The following is a 24,741-nucleotide window of genomic DNA, read 5'->3' on the forward strand; positions in this document are numbered from 1 at the left end:
ACAGGGCACATATAGACAAACAACCATTCACACTCACATTCATACCTACGGACAATTTGGAGTCGCTAATTAACCTAGCATGTTTTTGGAATGTGGGAGGAACCCGGAGTACCCGGAGAAAATGCTAACTCCACACAGAGATGGCCGAGGGTGGAATTGAACTCGGGTCTCCTAGCTGTGAGGCCTGTGTGCTAACCACTTGACTACTGTGCAGCCCGGTTGTATTACATTCATTCATTTCCTCATTATCCTCATGAGGGTCGCGGGGGTGCTGGAGCCTATCCCAGCTGTCTTCGGACAAGAGGCGGGGTACACCCTGGACTGATGGCCAGCCAATCACAGGGCACATATAGACAAACAACCATTCACACTCACATTCATACCTATGGACAATTTGGAGTCGCCAATTAACCTAGCATGTTTTTGGAATGTGGGAGGAAACCGGAGTACCCGGAGAAAACCAAAGCAACCAAACTCCACACAGAGATGCCCAATCGGGGAATCGAACCCGGGTCTCCACCACTAGGACCACCGTGCAGCCTTAAAGTTACCTAAAATTCTGTAATTTTAGGTAATATTTTCCACACAGACATGGCCGAAGGTGGAATTGAACTTGGGTCTCCTAGCTGTGAGGCCTGTGTGCTAACCACTCTTCCACCGTGCAGTATTACAGTAACTGGGATAGGCTCCAGCACCCCCGCGACCCTCGTTAGGATGAGCGGTAGAAAATGAATGAATGTAATACAACCGAGTGGTTAGCACACAGGCCTCACAGCTAGGAGACCCGAGTTCAATTCCACTCTCGGCCATGTCTGTGTGGAGTTTGCATGTTCTAACATGCTAACCACTCGTCCACCGTGCAGTATTACAGTAACACAATAACACAGACGCATACTTGAAAGCTTTCCAGATGCTAGTTCTTATTTGCTACCTTCTTCCAGATCCGAGTCCGAACTTCAGAGACCTCCTGGCTGTGGTGTGTCTGTCCCACCGCGCTGACCTCACTGTCCGCTTGGACGTCTGTCGCAAGGTCAGTTTTCCCATAAAAAAAAAAAAATTCCAAACATACAAATGAATCCATCCCGTTCCACTGTAGTTAATAAGGGGAGTAAGAACATCAATAAAACATCCTTTCCTCATGTTCTACTGCAGCTCTTCCACCTCATCTACTCCAGTGAGGACTATGTGAAGCAGCTCGCCAAACAGCCCGCATGGCAGGATATCCTCACCAAGCTCTACGTCAAAGAGTCCTACGAATCCTACGCTGCTAGTATTGCGGAATCCAAATCCATCGATCCCAGCTTCCGGCCTCCATTACGTCGAGAGCAGAATCTCATCATCGAAGATGCCCAGGTGGACATCTTCCTGGGTTACGGCACCTCTCAGGAGGAGGATGACGATGACGATGAAGAGGACTCCCGTCAACAGGATATCTCCGAGGGATTCTCAGATTTATCCCAATCGCCGCCTATTGGAGTCGAAAACCAGCTGAAGAACTTTCCGGGTTCAATCCAATTCAAGTCGTTTGATTCGGCGGACCAGGAGAGTCACACGTCCTCCCTCTCCAGTTCCGTCAATGTGGTCGATCTGGCGTTGCCTCGCCCCGACGAGGAAGGCAGGGATTATCAACCGCTCTCTCCGTTTGGAACGTCGCCTTTTGACTTGGAGCTGTGCAGCATGGGGGAGAACACGCCAAACACGCCAAACACGCCAAACACGCCTTCACCTTTGGAGCACTGCAAACCATTCCCGGCACTAAGACCGAGAAAGAGCTCCAGTCTCTCCAACGTTCTGGACCACGCCAGTTACGGTACAGATCCTCCGACGGCAGACACCATCTCCAACACGTCCAACCCGCAGGTTTGGATTTACGTTCATATCTTGGACTTTGTGGTGTCTCCTGTGAAGCTTCATTGTCTTGAGTGTTGTTGACATGACAGCAGACGCCAGAAGAGGAGCTGTGCAACCTGCTCACCAACATCATCTTCTCCGTGCTTTGGAGTGGAAGCGGGGCGGACGGGCCTGAAGATGTGGTCTGGAGAGAGAGGGGGCAGGTTTTTTCTGTTCTCACTAAACTGGGTTCCTCCTGTCAACTGGTCCGTGCGCCTGATGACATCAAACGCAGGTTAGATTCCATCACCGTACAACCAGGGGTCTCTAACTCAATTTACCTGGGGGCCACTGGAGCTAGGGTCTGGGCGAGGCTGGGCCGCATCAGGTTTTTTAAAAAAAAACGTATTTATTAAAAACAGAAAAATTAATAAACTTTGCTTTGGTTTTGATTTTCTACAAGAATTAATTTTTATTTTTCTACACAAAATAAGATGAAAAATAAATAAATAAAATCAATCAATCAGTAATAAATAAATATAATAATTATAATTAAAAACGGCAAATAATAAAAACTTAAGAAACCACATATAGTTGGTGGGTAGACATTAATTTTTTCACATTAAAATGAACAAAGCATTATTAGAGCCCTGTAGACATGACAAAACACGACTATAGTCACATTTATACTCTTTTTATTTACAACATATTGCGCAACTGCAGGGTCTTGAGACACATGCTAACTCGCAAACTAGAGAGCTAGCGACCTAAATGGTAGCCTCCAAGTTATTTCCTTTAAACTTAAAAAAAAACAAAAACTTACCACTTCCACACGGATAGGGAGGATAACGATTAACAGTTATTTAACCTTTAACATGAACATTAATCAAACGTAATATTTTTTTCTGGGTACATGATACCATACAGCATCCATATCAAACTTAAACTTTCATATCAAGGCGGGGGCCTCAAACTAGTGTCCTGCGGGCCACATTTGGCCCGCGGGCCGCATGTTTGAGACCCCTGATTTACAACATATTGCGCAACTGCAGGGTCTTGAGACACATGCTAACTCGCAAACTAGAGAGCTAGCGACCTAAACGGTAGCCTCTAAGTTATTTCCTTTCGACTTAAATAGGCAAAAACTTACCACTTCCACACGGATAGGGAGGATAACTATTAACAGTTATTTAACCTTTAACATGAACATTAATCAAACGTAATAATTTTTTCTGGGTGCATGATACCATACAGCATCCATATCAAACTTAAACTTTCATATCAAGGCGGGGGCCTCAAACTAGTGTCCTGCGGGCCACATTTGGCCCGCGGGCCGCATGTTTGAGACCCCTGATTTACAACATATTGCGCAACTGCAGGGTCTTGAGACACATGCTAACTCGCAAACTAGAGAGCTAGCGACCTAAACGGTAGCCTCTAAGTTATTTCCTTTCGACTTAAATAGGCAAAAACTTACCACTTCCACACGGATAGGGAGGATAACTATTAACAGTTATTTAACCTTTAACATGAACATTAATCAAACGTAATATTTTTTTCTGGGTACATGATACCATACAGCATCCATATCAGACTTGCGCGGGCCGCACTAACATTAAACGGGGCCCTCAAACTAGTGTCCTGCGGGCCACATTTGGCCCGCGGGCCGCATGTTTGAGACCCCCGCCGTACACAGTAGAGCTCTATTATTTACAGTAAATCTGAATTCATGTTGCTGTGTATTTGTCAGTCTGCTGGAGATGATGCTGGAATCGTCTTTGTCCGACCTGAGGGACGCACAAGGAGTCTTCCTGCCTTTCTGTCCCAGCCTGGTGAGACTCCTCCGACTCCTGCAGGACTTCCTCTTTGCAGAAGGGACAGACAATCGCTCGCTGTGGAGTGAAAAGGTAGAGAGCCTCCTTTTGTTAGCACATGCTAACACATTCATGCTACGTATCTGTTGAAGTCATTCATTCGGGGAGGGGGGGTGGAGCCTATTCTTGCTGTCTTGGGGCGAGAGGCGGGGTACACCCTGGACTGGTGGCCAGCCAATCACAGGGCACATATAGACAAACAACCATTCACACTCACATTCATACCTATGGACAATTTGGAGTGGCCAATTAAATTAGCATGTTTTTGGAATGTGGGAGGAAACCGGAGTACCCGGAAGAAAACCCACGAGGAAGAACATGCAAACTCCACACAGAGATGGCCGAGGGTGGAATTGAACTCGGGTCTCCTAGCTGTGAGGACTGTGTGCTAACCACTCGTCCACCGTGCAGCCCGGTTGTATTACATTCAGTCATTCATTTTCTACCGCTTATACTCACGAGAGTCGCGGGGGTGCTGGAGCCTATCCCAGCCGTCTTCGGGGCAAAGGCGGGGTACACCCTGGACTGGTGGCCAGCCAATCACAGGGCACATATAGACAAACAACCATTCACACTCACATTCATACCTATGGACAATTTGGAGTGGCCAATTAACCTAACATGTTTTTGGAATGTGGGAGCAAACTCCACACAGAGATGGCCGAGGGTGGAATTGAACCCTGGTCTCCTAGCTGTGCGCTAACCACTCGACCACCGTGCCGCCCTCTGTTGAAGTCATTCAAGTAAAATGTCTGCAATCAGGCACGGATGATGACTAGGTTAGGATTTAAGGCACCTGTCAAGTAATCCAGACAAACGGGTGTGGCTGTTGTCAGGCAGAGACTATAACAACATGTCCGCCTGGAGGGCGGCAAAGTCGCTGCATTTCACTTGCATTCTTCTCAATGCAAGTTATGCTCCAGTTGATGTATTGAAGGTGTGAAAACAAGGTGTTCGCTTTTATTGTGAGCCCTTTGTTGATCGTCTTTGCCGTGTGTGCAGATCTTCGAGGGGGTGGTGAACCTGCTGGACAAGTTGCAGGCCTGGCACAGCACCCCTGGCACCCCCGCCAGCACCGAACTGAAGGAAATGTCACAAATCGGCCTGCGGATCATCACCGGCTACATCCAGCAGCAACATTCACAGGTAAAAAAAAAATAAATAAATAGGGCTGTAATTTTACAAGAATAAAGTCAAAATATCAGGAGAAAATACCGGTAGTAAAATAAAATTTTACGAGAAACAAATTATTTAATTAATTAAATTATTAAATAAATAATAAAATAATTAATAAATAATAAATTTATAATATTACAATAAAGGAATATTTGTTAAAAATTATTTTCAAATGTTGTAACATGACAATCACACAAAACAAGATAAAGCTGTAATTTTTGGACAATTAGATGGGCAAAAAAGTTATAATATTATGAGAATAAAGTCAAAATATGACTGGAAAAATTTTGAATTTTACAAGAAACTTGTAATATTAATTAAAAATATTTAATTAATTAATTAAATTATTTAATTAACAATAAATATTTGATTAATTCATTAATAATAAATGTAATTACTAATAGAATTTTATTTAATTATTATTTTAATTAATTGATATTATAATAAAGGAATGTTTGTTAAAAATTATTTTCAAATGTTGTAACATTATGAAAATCACACAAAACAAGATAAAGCTGTAATTTTTGGACAATTAGATGGGCAAAAAAGTTATAATATTATGAGAATAAAGTCAAAATATGACTGGAAAAAAATAAAATTTTACAAGAAACATGGAATATTAATTACAATTTTTTAATTAATTAAGCAAATTATTTCATTGTTTAATCAACAATGCAATATTTAATTAATTAATTAATAATAAATTCAATTAATAATCAATTTAATTAAATTATTTCAGTATTTTTTATTAATTAATATTATAATAAAAGAATGTTTTTTCAAATTTATTTTCAAATGTTAATATGAAATATTAATGTTAATATTAATGTTAATATTATGAAAATCACACAAAACAAGATAAAGCTGTAATTTTTGAACAATTAGATGGGCAAAAAGTTATAATATTATGAGAACAAAGTCAAAATGTGACTGGAAAAAATTGCAATTTTACGCAAAACATGTAATATTGATTACAATTATTTAACTAATTAATTACATTATTTCATTATTTAATTAACAATACAATATTTAATTAATTAATAATAAATTCAATTAATAATACAATTTAATTAAATTATTAAATTATTTTTTATTAATTAACATTATAATAAAGGAATGTTTGTTAGAAATTATTTTCAAATGTTGTAATATTATGAACATCACACAAAACAAGATAAAGTTGTAATTTTTGGACAATTAGATGGGCAAAAAAGTTATAATATTATAAGAATAAAGTCAAAATATGACTGGAAAAAATTCTATTTTTTCATGAAATATATATAACGTCTTAGCGTTCCAAAATATACAGTCCAATATTTATTTAAAACATGAAAGGGTGACAAAGATGACCAATGTGTAATATTTGTTTTTACATCCCATCTTAGGTGTGTGTGATGGCCTTCGTGAAGCTGCACAGCCTGCTACAGACCGTCTTGTGTCTCAGCTGGGAGGAGGTGTGCTTCCTTTTGGGCTGCCTCGGCGCCCCCTTGTGGCCGGATAAGGAGCAAGCGGAGACCCCGAGCGACAACAGTGAGCACGCAGAGATGTTCTCCCAGTTGGTCCCGGTCGTGCGTGCGCTCCTGGACCAGCATGCAGACCCGGTGACAGTTCAGAAGCTGCTCCCTAATCTGCCCATCACCAATGGCAGCACCACCTTCGCCCAGGACCTGAAGTCCTACAGCCATACATTGGAGTGGCAAGGCTTCTACCAGCAGCAGGTATTTTGGGTTTGGAAATATATTCATTCATTTTCTACCGCTTATCTTGTCTTCAGCCAATCACAGGGCACATATAGACAAACAACCATTCACACTCACATTCATACCTATGGACAATTTGGAGTCGCCAATTAACCTAGCATGTTTTTGGAATGTGGGAGGAAACCGGAATACCCGGAGAAAACCCATGCATGGCCGGGGAGAACACACAGAGATGGCAGTGGGTGGAATTGAACCCTGGTCTCCTAGCTGTGAGGCCTGCGCGCTAACCACTCGTCCACCGCGCAGCCTTTGACAATATATATAATTTGTTATTTTTTTAACCATATATAATAACATTGGGGCTGCATGGTGTCCGAGTGGTTAGCACGCAGGCCTCACAGCTAGGAGACCCGAGTTCGATTCCACCCTTGGCTATCTCTGTGTGGAGTTTGCATGTTCTCCCCGTGCATGTGTGGGTTTTTGGTATTTTGTCTATATGTGCAATGTGATTGGCTGGCCACCAGTCCAGGGTGTACCCCGCCTCTCGCCCGAAGACAGCTGGGATAGGCTCCAGCACCCCCGCGGCCTTTGTGAGGATAAGCGGTAGAAAATGAATTAATGAATGAATTTTTTAACCAGATATAATAACATTGGGGCTGCACGGTGGTCGAGTGGTTAGTGCACCAGTCTTACAGCTAGGAGATCCGAGTTCGATTCCACCCTCGCCCATCTCTGTGTGGAGTTTGCATGTTCTCCCCGTGCATGTGTGCGTTTTTGCCCGAAGACAGCTGGGATAGGCTCCAGCACCCCCCTTGACCAACGTGAGGACAAGCGGTAGAAAATGAATGAACGGATGAATTAATAGAATGCAATAGAGAACTCTCTGTGGCGGTCCAAATTTACTTGTGGCGGGCCAGCAACTGTTATGGAATATGGAACTTTGCAGTTTATTCATTAATACAGGCTAGCTGCACACAATAACAAACATATTGCTTAATTGATACCTTTCTGACAACCTGTCAGTCAAAAGTAATTGGTTTGTGGAATGAATGATGGAATTGTGTCCAAATGTGCAGGTTCAACCCACAATGGAGCAGTACGAGCTGGACACATTTGGCCGGAGCCACGACATCATGTCCAATTTCTGGAATTCCTGCTTCGACGACCTCATGAGTACGGCCTTCAAACGGGACAAAGACAGATCGGACAGCAAAGCAAAGTTCCAGGTCTCTATATGGCGTGCCGGTATCTCATTGTTCTCTCCACTCACCTGCCGCTGCTGCGTTCCATCACAGGAAATGATCGTCGACCCCTACCTGAAGCGCGTCCGCAGCGAGAACGGCCGCTACATCAGTTGGCAGAAGCAGAGCTCCGGCCAGCAGGGGGTGGTGTGGCAGCACTGGAAAGCTCTTCGGAGGCTTTTGACCAGCGAGAGAGCGCCTTGGGCCAACAAGTAGGCCTCTTCCAATTTACGCCAGTGTTATTTTTATTCGCTTTGCCCAAACATGCTTTACATTCCTTCTAAAAGCGTGCTTTGCCACTTGCCCTCCGGAATGTGTTTATGCCTCAAAGTGAGGTCCAGCTCACTCACTCACTTTTTCTTTTCTTTTTTCAAACTCAAGTCAAAAACACTAAAATAACAACAACACTACAATAATGACATAAATCAGTTTCTTGTTTAATATGTATGACAATTTCAATGATTACAAGCAATATATTTATATTTAATGATCATTATTCATTCATTCATTCATTTACTACCGCTTTTTCCTCACGAGGGTCGCGGGGGTGCTGGAGCCTATCCCAGCTGTCTTCGGGCGAGAGGCGGGGTTAATGATCATTACTAATACCTTAAATTCCTGTCAATAAGCCATTACTTATACTTTGAACCATGCATACCATACAGTGGTGCATTCTAATCTAATTACTTCTAATTACTTCAGAACTACTCCTAATTGTTTGAATACTGTGGCGCTGGTGAATTAGTCAGGAAACGATCTCTCGTTCTTTAGTAGGAGCCAATCGCAACCTCGCAGTGCACTTACAACAAGCTTGTCAACCCATTCAAAATTGCAGGAGGTCATTAAACGAAGGAAGGAAGGAAGGAAGGAAGGAAGGAAGGAAGGAAGGATGGAAGGATGGAAGGATGGAAGGATGGAAGGAGCAAATAAATAAATCAGTCTTGATGCGTCATCTAACTAAGAACACTTAACTCATCACACCGCAACTTAACACTGAAAAGGTATACCTGACAAATATGAGTTTGAAATTAAGAAGGTTTTCCCATAATGTATTGCGTCTGAAGGAGGAAGGAAGGAAGGAAGGAAGGATGGAATGAGCAAATAAATAAATCAGTCTTGATGCGTCATCTAACTAAGAACACTTAACTCATCACACTGCAACTTAACACTCAAAAGGTATACCTGACAAATGAGTTTGAAATTAAGAAGGTATTCCCATAATGTATTGCGTCTGAAGGAGAAAGGAAGGAAGGAAGGAAGGAAGGAAGGAAGGAAGGAAGGAAGGAAGGAAGGAACGAGCAAAGGAACGAGCAAAGGAACGAGCGAACGAACAAATAAATCAGTCTTGATGCGTCATCAAGAACGCTTAACTCATCACACCGCAACTTAACACTCAAAAGGTGTACCTGACAAATGAGTTTGAAATTAAGAAGGTTTTCCCATAATGTATTGTGTCTTAAGGAGGAAGGAAGGAAGGAAGGAAGGTAGGAAGGAACAAATAACAAATGCATTCTTTGGAGTGCTGCGGTGGCATCAGCCTCCTTGTGGCATCCGAGCTCCAGGCTCCTCTGGCACCCTCTGGTGGATAAAGTCAACATTGCCTCGCCATCCATCAAAGGAAAATGCATTATGGGACGACTATTTTTGTAATAAATTTTAAAGTTGTATTGGTACACGTTTGAAGGAAGGAAGGAAGGAAGGAAGGAAGGAAGGATGGAAGGAAGGAAGGAAGGAAGGAATAAATCAGTCTCAATGTGTCTCAACACTTTACTAAGAACACTAAACTCATCACACAACAACTTAACACTCAAAAGGTATACCTGACAAATATGGGTTTGAAATTAAAAACATTTTCCATACATACAAAGAAAGACCTCATGTTTAAGTTCATATGTTGTCTAGAATCCAGCCTGAGGTCAAGTGGATCCTGTCCAGCGCCGAGACGTATTCAAAAATGCGCCTCAAACTTGTCCCTAATCACCACTACGACCCTCACACTGAGGCCAGTGCCCAGAGGGACAACATGGGTGCGTGCATCACCTCATTATTATTATTTTTTTATGAAAAATTGAAAATCATGTCATCATTTCTCCAGGAGTGGACAGTCCACGTAGCTCCGAGCCTCTCCCTTTAGCTGTCGCTAAAGAAGCCAAAGTCAGCGACATGGAGGACGACCAGTTAGGCGAAGAGGATCTCGTCTTTTTAGACAACAAGTGAGGATGTCGACTGCAACGACATAAATGTCATTCAAACATATAATTATGCAATTATGACTCGACCTTTTAGAGCGGAGGCAGAAGATGAGAACCAGAAAGAGAAGCTGATTTTGTCCGAAGACTGTGAACTCATCACCATCGTGGCCGTGGTCCCGGGTCGCCTGGAGGTCACCACGCATCACCTTTACTTCTACGACGGCAGCATTGAGAAAGAGGAAACCGAAGAAGGTGAAAATAACAAAAAATGTCGTTTTAGTATCAAATTTGCTATTTTTGGAAAATTACGTTACAAATGTTACAAAAAATTGAGTCAAAATATATGAATAAAGTAAAAAATAAGTAAATTTCCAACAGTGAAAATAGGGCTGTAATTTTACAAGAATAAAGTCAAAATATTAAGAGAAAAATTTTTTTTTTTACAAGAAACTTAATATAATGTTGTAAAAGAAAACAGTCATTTTGTTTGTTAAAAATGATTTTTGAATGTTATAATATTATGAGAATCACACAAAACAAGATAAAGTTGTATTTTTTGGACAATTAGATGGGTGAAAAAGTTATAATATTAAAACAAGAACATGTGGTAATTTTATGAAAATAACACAATGCAGTATTATGAGGACAAATAATGTCATTTTAGTATCAATGTTGCAATTTTTGGAAAATTATGGTACAAATGTTACCAAAAATCAATTCAAAATATTATAGAAATAAAGTAAAAAAAATAAGTAAATTCACAACAATAATGTTTTATAATAACAGTGAAAATAGGGCTGGAATTTTACAAGAATAAAGTCAAAATTAAGAGAAAAAAATAAAATTTTACATTTTGTTTGTTAAAAATATTTTTTGAATGTTGTAATATTATGAGAATCACACAAAACAAGATAAAGTAGTATTTTTATATAAGTAAATAAGTACATTTACAACAATAATTTTCTTTAAAACAATGAAAATAGGGCTGAAATTTTTCAAGAATAAAGTCAAAATATTATAATATATAAATAATAATATAATAAATAATATAATATTATGAGAATCACACAAAACAAGATAAAGTTGTATTTTTTGGAAAATTAGATGGTCAAAAAAGTTATAATATTATGAGAATAAAGTCAAAATATGACTGGAAAAAATACAAAATAAAAAAAAAATCTTAGCATTCCAAAATATCAAAGCAGCGCTTGCATCCTGTCATTTATTTAGTTTTGTTTTTTTTTAGTTTTATTTAGTTTTTTTTTTTCCCTGCAGGAATTGGCTTCGACTTCAAGAGACCTCTCTCGCAGCTAAGAGAGGTCCATCTGCGTCGCTACAACCTTCGGCGTTCTGCACTGGAGCTCTTCTTCATCGACCAGGCTCACTACTTCATCAACTTCAAAAAGAAGGTGAAATTTAGCTCTTCTTGTGGTTTAAACTTTGGATTAAAGAAGCTCACACCAGATTCTTTATTTTTGCCCTCATTTAGTTACGAAATAAAGTCTATTCAAGGATTCTGGGGCTGCGACCTCCCAACCTCTTTTACTTTGGTTCTCGTTCGCCACAAGAGCTCTTGAAGGCATCAGGCCTCACGCAGGTGTCAATTCTATTCCTTTTATATCATAAATATCTCATATCTTTCTAAACTCGATACTCTTATGTTTGCATAGAAATGGGTCTGCAGGGAAATCTCCAATTTTGAATATTTGATGCAACTCAACACCATCGCTGGACGCACTTACAATGACCTATCGCAATATCCTGTGGTAAGACCACACACACACACACACACACACACACACAAGAGATAATGGATGATTGAACGAAGCCTTCATGTTGTCTTTGGACTCTCGGTCAGTTCCCCTGGATACTCTGCGACTACACCTCCCCTGTTCTGGACCTGGAGGACCCGTCAGTTTTCCGAGACCTGTCCAAACCTGTCAGTGTGGTCAACCCTCGCCACGCGCAGGCTGTCAAAGAGAAGTAAGATTAGTTTTAGTGTCTGATGTTGAAACCGATGTGTCGAGATTACACTTCCTGTAAATAGTAAAAAAAACAAAAACACGCAAAGCGCATATAAGGGTTCTATATCATATCAACCATGGATACTGCTTAAATATTTTAACTTTCTTTTTAAATAATCTTGATACATTTTCTTCTCGTTATATTTTGACTTTATTCTCATAATATTATAATATTAACATAAACAACCACTTTATCTTGTTTTGTTTGTTTCTCATGATTTTACAACTAGGGATTTCCTGATGCCGATATCAACCGATTTTTAAATATCAAGCCGTATCGGACATCTCAGATAATAAAATTACAACGTTTGAAAATAATTTTGAAATATTTAAAATAAAATAAAATAATTTAAATTTAAAAAATTATTTAAATTTAAAAAATATTTATTTTCTATAACAACTTTTTTCCCTAATATTTTAATAATTTATTATAATAATTATTTATTATTGTAAAACAACCGCCACCCCCCCTTTTTGTGCATTTTTTTGAAATTTTCTAATAGTTTGAGCTCACTCCTTGTCAATTTTCTTATTGCAGTTATTTTTTACTTTATTCCTATAATATTTTGACTTGATTGTAACAGTCAAACATTTACCGTCAAATAATAATTTAAAAAATTGCAACTTTGATAGTAAAATGACATTATTTGTCATTTATTTTATTCCCATAAAATTAGCACATTAACACTTATTGTCCTTATTATTGTAAATCTTTCCATTTCTGCAGTTTTTATTTTTATTTTTATTTTTATTTTTATTTTTATTTTTATTTTTATTTTTATTTTTATTTTTATTTTTATTTTTATTTTTATTTTTATTTTTATTTTTATTTTTATTTTTATTTTTATTTTTATTTTTATTTTTATTTTTATTTTTATTTTTATTTTTATTTTTATTTTTATTTACTATTAAACAAATGAATAACTCCAATGTCTGCATTGTAGATATGAGAGTTTTGAGGACCCCACGGGCACCATCGACAAATTCCACTACGGCACCCACTACTCCAACGCAGCAGGAGTCATGCACTACATGATCCGCATGGAGCCGTTCACCACGCTGCACATCCAGCTGCAGAGCGGCAGGTGGGAATGACATCACAGGCAACTCGCCATGAAGTCGTCATGAACTCGACCGCCATTTCTCTTCAGGTTCGACTGCGCAGACCGTCAGTTCCACTCGGTGGCAGCAGCCTGGCAGGCTCGCATGGAGAGCCCGGCTGACGTCAAGGAGCTCATCCCGGAGTTCTTCTACTTCCCGGAATTCCTGCAGAACATGAATGGTGGGTTTGTGTCGGGAGTGTGGTGATGCGTTTGCTTATGATATATTTCCAGTGGCATTTGTTGTTACTGACCGCCTTCATGTTGTTGTAGGCTTCGACCTGGGATGCTTGCAAATATCCCAGGACTCTGTTGAGGACGTTCTGCTGCCTCGCTGGGCCTCATCGAGAGAAGACTTCATCAGAAAGCACAGGAAAGCTCTGGTGAGTTTTTATAGTTTTTATAGTTTTTGGTTTTCCGGGAAGCTAAAGATCTCCTGTACTTCAGTCACGGTTCCTCAGCTCTTGACACTTCACCAACTAAGTTCTTATTTGCTATTTGCATGGAACCGGTTGAGGGGTGTTTGTGTCTAGCAGCTCCGGCAAGGGTGGGCGGGGATCTTGGAGTCAACCCTGACCAATTGCTGCAAAGTAGGCGTGGTCGGGGAGGAGGCTGCAGAATCTGTCGGCCAAGAGGAGAAAAATGCAGATTGACCCTTTCGACTATTTTATATTGATGTTATTTAAAAAAAACTTACTATAAGATCCAATATAATAAAATTAAATAAAACAAAATATAATTTAATTTAATTTAGTTTAGTTTAGTTTAGTTTAGTTTAGTTTAGTTTAGTTTAGTTTAGTTTAGTTTAGTTTAGTTTAGTTTAGTTTAGTTTAGTTTAGTTTAGTTTAGTTTTTTTGTTTAGTTTAGTTTAGTTTAGTTTAGTTTAGTTTTGTTTTGTTTTTTTGTTTATTTTATTTTAGTTTAGTTTAGTTTAGTTTAGTTTAGTTTAGTTTAGTTTAGTTTAGTTTAGTTTAGTTTTGTTTTGTTTTTTGTTTAGTTTAGTTTAGTTTAGTTTAGTTTTTTTGTTTAGTTTAGTTTAGTTTAGTTTAGTTTAGTTTAGTTTTTTTGTTTAGTTTAGTTTAGTTTAGTTTTGTTTTGTTTTTTTGTTTATTTTAGTTTAGTTTAGTTTAGTTTAGTTTAGTTTAGTTTAGTTTAGTTTAGTTTTGTTTTGTTTAGTTTAGTTTTTTAGTTTAGTTTAGTTTAGTTTAGTTTAGTTTAGTTTTTAGTTTAGTTTAGTTTAGTTTTGTTTTGTTTAATCACAGGGCAAATTAAATTAAATTAAATTAATATTTATATACTATATATACTATATATACTATATATACTATATATACTATATATACTGTATATACTATATATACTATATATACTATATATACTATACTATATACTATATATACTATATATACAAATATTATAAGATCCAATATAATACAATAAAAATCAAATCAAAATAAAATTTAATAAAATGTAATAAAATTCAATAAAATTCGATAACTTGATATGTTAACACCGACCGTACCTTTAGGAAAGCGAGCACGTGTCATGCCATCTGCACGAGTGGATCGATCTGATCTTTGGCTACAAGCAAAGAGGTGAAGAGGCAGTGAAAGCCCTCAATGTCTTCTACTACTGCACCTATGAAGGTATGGCACCTAAAAAAACAACAACTATGACTGAGAGGAACAAACCAAACTAAATCTTAATGGTGGTCTTTTTAACAGGTGCTGTAGATCTGGATGCCATTGCTGATGAGACGGAGCGCAAGGCACTCGAAGGCATCATTAGCAACTTCGGACAGACGCCTTGCCAACTCTTGAAGGTGTGACTTTCAGATGAAGTTCTACCTTCTCATTTTTATTGATATGAATACAATTCTAATGATTTCTAATGATTTGATTTTGATCTCCATACAGGAGCCTCACCCGCCTCGTATGTCTGCTGCAAATGCATCGAGGCGGCAATCTCGTCTGGATGCACTTCCTGTCAATATCTTTGATCATCTCGATAAGCTACGTCCGTTTGTGGAGGTAACATAACATAATCCTGCAAATGCATTTTACTGAATTTTTTTTCAATATTTTCATGATTTGTGTACTCCAGGTGGTGAGCGATGGTATTTCTCTGGTCCAGGCGGTCGTACCAAAGAACCAAAATCGGTCCTTCATCATCCAGGGCTCAGATATGTTGGTACGGTCGTGTTTGACACTTTCATTATTAGCCACGGCTAACGATCTAAAAAAAACAACAACCTGGTTTTATTCGGTTTTATTCCAGGTGACTGTGAGCTCAAACGGCCTGATAGGAACACACAGCTGGTTGCCGTATGACAAGAACATCGCCAACTACTTCACCTTCACCAAAGACCCGGCCATTACTAATCCCAAGTGAGTCCACAAACTCGTGTTCAGGTCAGGAATGGAGAGAAATAAGAGAAAACACTCAATATATATACGTATGGTTGAAACCTCAGTTAGCATACGCCCCGGTTAGTGTATTTTTTATGGTTAAAAGCGTTTGCCTTGGTTTGCATACATTTTCCAGTTAGCATACAATATGGGGCACATCATGTTATTAATACACTGCGGGATTCAAACTTTGTTCTGAACTCATTTCAAAATACGTATGGTTGAAACCTCAGTTAGCATACGCCCCGGTTAGTGTTTTTTACGAAAAAAATTTTTTGCCTTGGTTTACATACATTTTCCAGTTAGCATACAATATGGGGCACATCATGTAATTAATTCATTGCGGGATTCAAACTTTGTTCTGAACTCATTTCAAAATACGTATGGTTGAAACCTCAGTTTGCATACGCCCCGGTTAGTGTGTTTTTTATGAAAAAAATGTTTTGCCTTGGTTTACATACATTTTCCAGTTAGCATACAATATGGGGCGCATCATGTTATTAATACACTGCGGGATTCAAACTTTGTTCTGAACTCATTTCAAAATACGTATGGTTGAAACCTCAGTTCGCATACGCCCCGGTTAGTGTGTTTTTTACGAAAAAAATTTTTTGCCTTGGTTTACATACATTTTCCAGTTAGCATACAATATGGGGCACATCATGTTATTAATACACTGCGGGATTCAAACTTTGTTCTGAACTCATTTCAAAATACGTATGGTTGAAACCTCAGTTTGCATACGCCCCGGTTAGTGTGTTTTTTACGAAAAAATTTTTTTGCCTTGGTTTACATACATTTTCCAGTTAGCATACAATATGGGGCACATCATGTAATTAATACACTGCGGGATTCAAACTTTGTTCTGAACTCATTTCAAAATACGTATGGTTGAAACCTCAGTTCGCATACGCCCCGGTTAGTGTGTTTTTTACGAAAAAATTTTTTTGCCTTGGTTTACATACATTTTCCAGTTAGCATACAATATGGGGCACATCATGTTATTAATACACTGCGGGATTCAAACTTTGTTCTGAACTCATTTCAAAATACGTATGGTTGAAACCTCAGTTCGCATACGCCCCGGTTAGTGTGTTTTTTACGAAAAAAATTTTTTGCCTTGGTTTACATACATTTTCCAGTTAGCATACAATATGGGGCACATCATGTAATTAATACACTGCGGGATTCAAACTTTGTTCTGAACTCATTTCAAAATACGTATGGTTGAAACCTCAGTTTGCATACGCCCCGGTTAGTGTGTTTTTTACGAAAAAATTTTTTTGCCTTGGTTTACATACATTTTCCAGTTAGCATACAATATGGGGCGCATCATGTTATTAATACACTGCAGGATTCAAACTTTGTTCTGAACTCATTTCAAAATACGTATGGTTGAAATCTCAGTTCACATACGCCCCGGTTCGTGTATTTTTTATGGTTAAAAGCGTTTGCCTTGGTTTGCATACATTTTCCAGTTAGCATACAATATGGGGCGCATCATGTTAATAATACACTGCGGGATTCAAACTTTGTTCTGAACTCATTTCAAAATACGTATGGTTGAAACCTCAGTTAGCATACGCCCCGGTTAGTGTATTTTTTATGGTTAAAAGCGTTTGCCTTGGTTTGCATACATTTTCCAGTTAGCATACAATATGGGGCACATCATGTTATTAATACACTGCAGGATTCAAACTTTGTTCTGAACTCATTTCAAAATACGTATGGTTGAAACCTCAGTTCACATACGCCCCGGTTAGTGTATTTTTTATGGTTAAAAGCGTTTGCCTTGGTTTGCATACATTTTCCAGTTAGCATACAATATGGGGCGCATCATGTTAATAATACACTGCGGGATTCAAACTTTGTTCTGAACTCATTTCAAAATACGTATGGTTGAAACCTCAGTTAGCATACGCCCCGGTTAGTGTATTTTTTATGGTTAAAAGCGTTTGCCTTGGTTTGCATACATTCTCCCCGTGCATGTGTTGGTTTTCTCCGGGTACTCCGGTTTCCTCCCACATTCCAAAAAAAAAAACATGCTAGGTTAATTAGCGACTCCAAATTGTCCATAGGTATGAATGTGAGTGTGAATGGTTGTTTGTCTATATGTGCCCTGTGATTGGGTGGCCCGAAGACAGCTGGGATAGGCTCTAGCACCCTCGTGAGTATAAGCGGTCGAAATGAATGTATTTCAAAATATTTGGGTTGGATTAATGATGCTAACCAAGGTTCCAATTTATACTCTATGCCATACGCATATGTAAGTATTTATGAATAGTAATAATCTCGCAAGTTTCGCACTTTTTACAGGACGCAGCGTTTCCTCGGCGGACCTTTCTCACCCGGCGTAGAGCTGAGCGCTCAGGTGCTGGTGGTGTCCAACGATGGGCGCCTGCTCTTCAGCGGAGGACACTGGGACAGCAGTCTGCGGGTCACTCAGCTGGGCAAAGGCAAGCTGGTGGGCAGGATCTGCCGGCACATTGGTGAGCTCTGGCGTATGAATTATGAATGTCATTTATGAATGTAATGTAATATATAACATCAGCAATACAAACTAAATCCATAATAATGACCATATTATTCGATTAAAGGTCCACTATTATTTAAAATTGACAAATTGAAGTTCAGCCTCTGACCTTAAAAGGCTTCACTACGCATCTTAAAATGAAATTATAATATGGCCCCTTTATCTATGTTCCCCAAAGACGTTGTTACGTGCTTGGCTCTGGATCTGTGCGGCATCTACCTCATCTCCGGTTCCAGGGACACGTCCTGTATCGTGTGGCAGGTTCTACAGCAGGTAGAAGAACATCATGACGCAGACCGGGGTGGGGGGTGGCGTTTGGGGGGGGGCGTTCAGGATGTGTCAAACTAAAAAAAAATGATGACTTTGCCATTTCAGGGCGGCTTCTCGAGCACGCTGTCTCCTCGGCCCGTTCAGGTGCTGTGTGGACACGATGAGGAGGTCACCTGTGTGGCCATCAGCACGGAATTGGACATGGCCGTCTCGGGGTCTAAGGTAAGAGATGCCACAGGAGTCCTTTATCCCAAAGACCTGTGCTTTTAGAAACCCGAAAAAACATATTCATGCCTTTTTTTTTTGCACAAGCGACTAAAAGAAGTGATGCAGCAACCCCCCACTGATAGATTTAGCTTGAGAGCAATTTTAAGGCATAAAAACGGCCACTAGGTGGCAGAAGTGTGTTTGATAAGAGCTTGGCTTGGAAAAAAAACACACGACAGGAAGTGGAATCGATAAATATGTAATAAATACCGTTAAAATATATATATAAATATCGTTGGCAGGATGGGACCGTGATTGTGCACACAGTCCGAAGAGGTCAATTCCTGAGAACGCTGCGGCCCCCTGGTGAGCCTTCCCCCATCTCCAAGCTCCAGGTGGGCATGGAGGGCCACATCGTGGTGCAGACCTCTCAGGAGAAACGCTCTAACCACGGGAAGGTACGTGACGACTACGGCAGACGGTGGTTTTTACCGTGTAACCGGTTTTACTTAAAGGCGTTGTTGGTTCACGCAGGGCAAGTACTCCGTCCATGTTTACTCCGTCAACGGCTGTCTGTTGTCGTCCTTCGGCACGGAGGAGAGAGTGAGCGCTCTTCACTTGGTGTCTGAATACATCATCTTGGGGACCGTGCAGGGAAGACTACACATTCGACATCTGTGCAGGTACGGAAGACCTGGACCTAGGACACAAGACCGAGACTAGGTTCAAGGACATCAGCGACTTTCTTATCTCAAAATTTTGACTTTTTATTTCGTTATTTTGACTTTTCATCTCCTTATTTCGACTTTCTATCTCGTTATTTTGACTTTCTATCTCATAATTTCAACTTTCTTATCTCAAATTTTCTACTTTTTATCTCATAATCTCAACTTTTTATCTCGTCATTTCGACTTTCTATGTCATTATTTCGACAATATTATCTCAAAATTTCTACTTTTAATCTCGTTATTTTGCCTTTTTATCTCGTTATTTTGACTTTCTATCTCATGATTTTGACTTTCTTATCTCAAATGTTCTACTTTTTATCTCATAATGTCGACTTTTTATCTCGGTATTTCGACTTTCTATGTCATTATTTCGACAATATTATCTCAAAATTTCTACTTTTAATCTCGTTATTTTGCCTTTTTATCTCGTTATTTTGACTTTCTATCTCGTTATTTCAACTTTCTTATCTCAAATGTTCTACTTTTTATCCCGTTATTTCGACTTTTTATCTCGGTATTTCGACTTTCTATGTCATTATTTCGACAATATTATCTCAAAATTTCTACTTTTAATCTCGTTATTTTGCCTTTTTATCTCGTTATTTTGACTTTCTATCTCATGATTTCGACTTTCTTATCTCAAATTTTTTACTTTTTATCTCATAATCTCGACTTTTTATCTCGTTATTTCGACTTTATTATCTCAAAATTTCTACTTTTATCTCATAATTTTGACTTCTTATCTCCTTATTTTGCCTTTTTATCTCGTTATTTCGACTCTATCTCATAATTTCGACTTACTTATCTCCTAATTTTGACTTTTTATCTCATAATTTCGACTTTTTATCTCGTTATTTAGACTTCTTATCTCGTTATTTTGAGTTTTTATCTCATAATTTTGACTTTTTATCTCGTAATTTTGACTTTTTAATCTCATAATTTTGACTTTTTATCTCATTATTTCGACTTTTTATCTCGTTATTTCGACGTTCTATCTCATAATTTTGACTTTTTTATCTAAAATTTTCTACTTTTTATCTCATAATCTCGACTTTTTATCTCGTTATTTTGACTTTCTATGTCATTATTTTGACTTTACTATCTCAAAATTTCTACTTTTATCTCATAATTTTGACTTCTTATCTCGTTATTTTGCCTTTTTATCTCGTTATTTCCACTTTCTATGTCATTATTTCAACTTATCTCAAAAATTCTACTTTTTTCTCATAATTTCGACTTTTGATCTTGTTATTTTGACATTCTATCTCATAGTTTTGACTTTCTATCTCATTGTTTCGACTTTCTTATCTCGTAATTTTGACTTTTTATCTTGTTATTTTGACTTTTTATCTTGTTATTTTGACTTTCTAATCTCTAAATTTTGACTTTTTATCTCGTTATTTCCACTTTCTAACTCATAATTTCGACTTTTTATCTCATAATTTTGACTTTTATCTTGTTATTTTGACTTTCTATCCAATTCTGGCCGCACCTCTCAGTTCCGGCCATTTTGAATGATCTTTCAAGGCATCCAGATGATTACTAACTAATGCTTTATCTTCCAGCCTGGATGCTGCCGTCCCACCCTTGGCCTTGAAGGTGCCCGTGAGGAGCGTGAGCGTCACCAAAGAGAACAGCCACATCCTGGTGGGACTGGAGGACGGGAAGCTCATAGTGGTGGGGGCAGGGAAGCCCGAGGAGGTGAGAAGCAGGACACAAGTACTTGTGAGGTGTGTGTGTGTGTGTGTGTGTGTGTGTGCGTGTGTGTGTACGCGGAGGCGGTTGTTAACTGCCTGTGTTTTTTTCACATGATAATGACGTGTCGCCAATGTAGCGTCTACATGTCGTCTCTCCATGCCGTCAGGTTCGCTCAGGACAATTCTCCCGCCGCCTGTGGGGGTCCACACGCCGCATCTCTCAGGTGTCTGCGGGCGAGACAGAATACAACCCCAAAACCGAGGTTTCGGGCAAATGAGACGTACCCGTAAGGGATGCTCGTGGAGACGCCGGACGCTGATTTACGGCTTTCTTTTTACAAGCCTGGGAAGACTTCCTCAAGCCCGGGATCTTTCCGAGACGGAGCAACTGAACACTCAGCACTTTTTTTGGAGGCTTTTTTCCAATTCAGGAAGCATTTTATATTTGATTGTGTCCTGTCTGTTTTTAATCAGCGTCATTCCAAAGAGTGAGTTTGCTCTTGTGTCAGACTGCACACACACACACACACACACACACACACATGTCACTATTTTCCAGTTGCTGTGCCAATGCTTCTTTAAAAAAAAAAAAACTCCTGCAAACTTGAAACTTTTTTCAGAGTTCCATCCTGCAATACCAGTGACCACCACCAGAGGGCCACTAGTGCCTAAAGTTCAAATAACCCTGCTTTTCTTTAATCTAGGCCTGGGGTTCCCAACTAATCTAAAAAAATCTAAAAAAAAATGTCTCAGGTCTATAAATATTTTTTTTAATTGTGCAATAAATATTTAAATTAAATTAAATTAAATTAAATTAAATTAAATTAAATTAAATTAAATTAAATTAAATTAAATTAAATTAAATTAAATTAAATTAAATTAAATTAAATTAAATTAAATTAAATTAAATTAAATTAAATTAAATTAATTGGCATATTTAGTTGACATATTCTCGATACCCAGTGTTGTAATATTATTATTCATAGTTCATATTGTTGCTGTAGATGGACTGCCCAGCATGCCTTGTGGGCATTTGGAAATTAATTAATTAATTCATTCATTCCTTTTCTACCGCTTTTCCTCACAAGGGTCGCAGGGGTGCTGGAGCCTATCCCAGCTGTCTTTGGGCGAGAGGCGGGGTCCACCCTGGACTGGTCACCAGCCAATCACAGGGCACATATAGACAAACAACCATACACATTCACAAATTTTAAATTAAATTAAATTAAATTAAATTAAATTAAATTAAATTAAATTAAATTAAATTAAATTAAATTAAATTAAATTAAATTAAATTAAATTAAATTAAATTAAATTAAATTAAATTAAATTAAATTAAATTAAATTAAATTAAATTAAATTAAATTAAATTAAATTAAATTAAATTAAAAATGAATCATATTTTTAATGACCTCTCATGGCCCACTTGCAGTACCACCCCAGCCCACCAAGGGGCCGTGGCCCACACTTTGGGAATCACTGATCCAGGCTGTTACAATAAAGCAAGACTCGTGCTTTAATGGTCACGTATGTGAAATATATTCCCTGTATGAGATCATGCTATGGAATTAAGAGCGTGGCTAACTTTTGCTTTGCACTATGAAGTCAACACCTGCTCTTATTATTCTCTGCTTGTTTCATATTCAACCCAAGCGGTGCCTTTTTTTTTTTTTTTTTATTTTATCTTGCGTCTTAGCATATAAACACTGATTGCAATCATCTGTCACGCCAGATTCATACACACACACACGCTATGCCTCACATGTGCGGAAGATGGTTTTAATCAAGTCAAGTGCTGCTTATGCGTTTGGTTATGAACATCCGATGCCGGAATGCTTTTGCTGTGGTCAGGAGATGCTAGTTGCTATGCGGCATCTCCACAAAGGGAACTGGTCGGGGGTTCATGTGGCAGGATAAATACATTTAAAAAAGCCCCCCAAAAAACTGGATACATTGTTCAGGCAGAGAAGAAGTCAAGTCTTAATTTTTTATTTTTGTGAATGAATGTAATATATGGCCTTGCTATGCATTATCGTTTATCACGTTTCTTAAAATTCAATCTATGAGATGTTAGTGTAAATATATTGTATATAATAATATAATATTCCTGGTGTTTGCCATTTAACTTAAAGCTCCGGACCAGCACTGCCTTTGTCATTTCTAAGGATTCACACTTTATATTGTGTCTTCTTTTTGTGACCTTCTACAATACACTTTACCTGTTTACACTTTTACTCTGGATCCATTACAGAAAGACTTCCAGGTCCTGAATCCAGTAAAACGGACCCAGACCGTCACACTACCTCCACCGTATTTTGCTGTTTGTGTGATGTTTATTTTAAACCTCATAATTTTGACTTTCTTATCTCAAAATTTTGACTTTTTATCTCATAATTTTGACTTTTTATCTTGTTATTTTGACTTTCTATGTCATTATTTTGACTTATCTCAAAATGTATGACTTTTTATCTCGTTATTTCGACTTACTTATCTCATAATTTTGACTTTTTATATCGTTATTTCGACTTTTTATCTTGTTATTTTGACTTTCTATCTCGTAATTTCGACTTTCTTATCTCAAAATTTTTACTTTTTATCTCATAATTTCAACTTTCGATGTCATTATTTTGACTTATCTCAAAATTTCTACTTTTTATCTCGTTATTTCGACTTTCTTATCTCATAATTTTGACTTTTTATCTCATTATTTCAACTTTTTATCTTATTTTTACTTTTTAGATCATAATTTCAACTTTCAATGTCATTATTTCCACTTATCTCAAAATTTCTACTTTTTTCTCGCAATTTTGACTTTTTATCTTCTTATTTTGACATTCTATCTCATAGTTTCGACTTTCTTATCTCAAAATGTTTGACCTTTTATCTCGTAATTTTGACTTTTTATTTTGTTATTTCGACTTTATCTCATAATTGTGACTTTTTACCTCGTTATTTCGACTTTTTATCTCGTTATTTTGACTTTCTATCTCATAATTTCGACTTTCTTATCTCAAAATTTTGACTTTTTATCTCATAATTTTGAGTTTTTATCTTGTTATTTCGACTTTCTATGTCATTATTTCGACTTATCTCAAAATTTCCACTTTTTTCTCGTAATTTTGACTTTTGATCTTCTTATTTTGACATTCTATCTCATAGTTTCAACTTTCTATCTCATAATTTCGACTTTCTTATCTCAAAATTTTTGACTTTTTATCTCGGAAATTTGACTTTTTATCTTATTTCGACTTTTTATCTCGTTATTTTGACTTTCTATCTCATAATTTCAACTTTCTATCTCATAGTTTCGGCTTTCTATCTCATAATTTTGACTTTCTTATCTCAAAAGTTTTGACTTTTTAATCTAAAAATTTTGGCTTTTTAATCTCAAAATTTTGACTTTTTATCTCGCATGTTTGCATGTTCTCCCCGTGCATGCATGGGTTTTCTCCTCCCACATTCAAAAAAAAAACATGCTAGGCTAATTAATGACTCCAAATTGTCCATAGGTATGAATGTGAGTGTGAATGGTTGTTTGCCCTGTGATTGGTTGGCCTTCTCGCCCAAAGACAGCTGAGAGGATAAGCGGTAGAAAATGAAGGAAGAAGGCTCTCACTGTAGTTTGCTGGGGTCCCAAATCTTTAGAAATGCCTTTATAACCTTTTTCCACATTGAAATCTCAGTTAGATTATGTTTTGAGTGGGATGTGTGTGTGTGGGGGGGGGGGGGGGCATGTCGGTTAGGACTTTTTTTTCTCTCTT

At 38.0% G+C, this 24,741-nt stretch overlaps 1 protein-coding gene across 1 annotated transcript in view; it reads left to right on the forward strand.

Moving 5' to 3' along the window:
• The window catches only part of nbeal2 (neurobeachin-like 2), a 53,680-nt gene extending 30,469 nt beyond the window's left edge, over positions 1–23,211 (forward strand). The window contains 30 exon segments of the mRNA XM_078797679.1: positions 942–1,030; positions 1,153–1,860; positions 1,941–2,125; positions 3,581–3,737; positions 4,707–4,850; positions 6,266–6,598; positions 7,657–7,806; positions 7,876–8,033; positions 9,724–9,848; positions 9,917–10,034; positions 10,108–10,265; positions 11,289–11,498; positions 11,501–11,610; positions 11,684–11,779; positions 11,872–11,996; positions 12,982–13,122; positions 13,189–13,319; positions 13,411–13,520; positions 14,666–14,783; positions 14,862–14,959; positions 15,054–15,167; positions 15,241–15,327; positions 15,415–15,524; positions 17,862–18,034; positions 18,257–18,351; positions 18,454–18,570; positions 18,858–19,013; positions 19,090–19,238; positions 20,849–20,984; positions 21,148–23,211. Of these exon segments, the coding sequence (XP_078653805.1) occupies positions 942–1,030; positions 1,153–1,860; positions 1,941–2,125; positions 3,581–3,737; positions 4,707–4,850; positions 6,266–6,598; positions 7,657–7,806; positions 7,876–8,033; positions 9,724–9,848; positions 9,917–10,034; positions 10,108–10,265; positions 11,289–11,498; positions 11,501–11,610; positions 11,684–11,779; positions 11,872–11,996; positions 12,982–13,122; positions 13,189–13,319; positions 13,411–13,520; positions 14,666–14,783; positions 14,862–14,959; positions 15,054–15,167; positions 15,241–15,327; positions 15,415–15,524; positions 17,862–18,034; positions 18,257–18,351; positions 18,454–18,570; positions 18,858–19,013; positions 19,090–19,238; positions 20,849–20,984; positions 21,148–21,258 (4,712 nt within the window). The 3' untranslated portion in view covers positions 21,259–23,211.
• Positions 23,212–24,741: the final 1,530 nt, after the last annotated feature.

The sequence above is a fragment of the Doryrhamphus excisus genome, linkage group LG17 (assembly GCF_037039965.1).
Source record: "Doryrhamphus excisus strain RoL-2023G ecotype Guam linkage group LG17, RoL_Dexc_Guam_v1.1, whole genome shotgun sequence".
NCBI lineage: Eukaryota > Metazoa > Chordata > Actinopteri > Syngnathiformes > Syngnathidae > Doryrhamphus > Doryrhamphus excisus.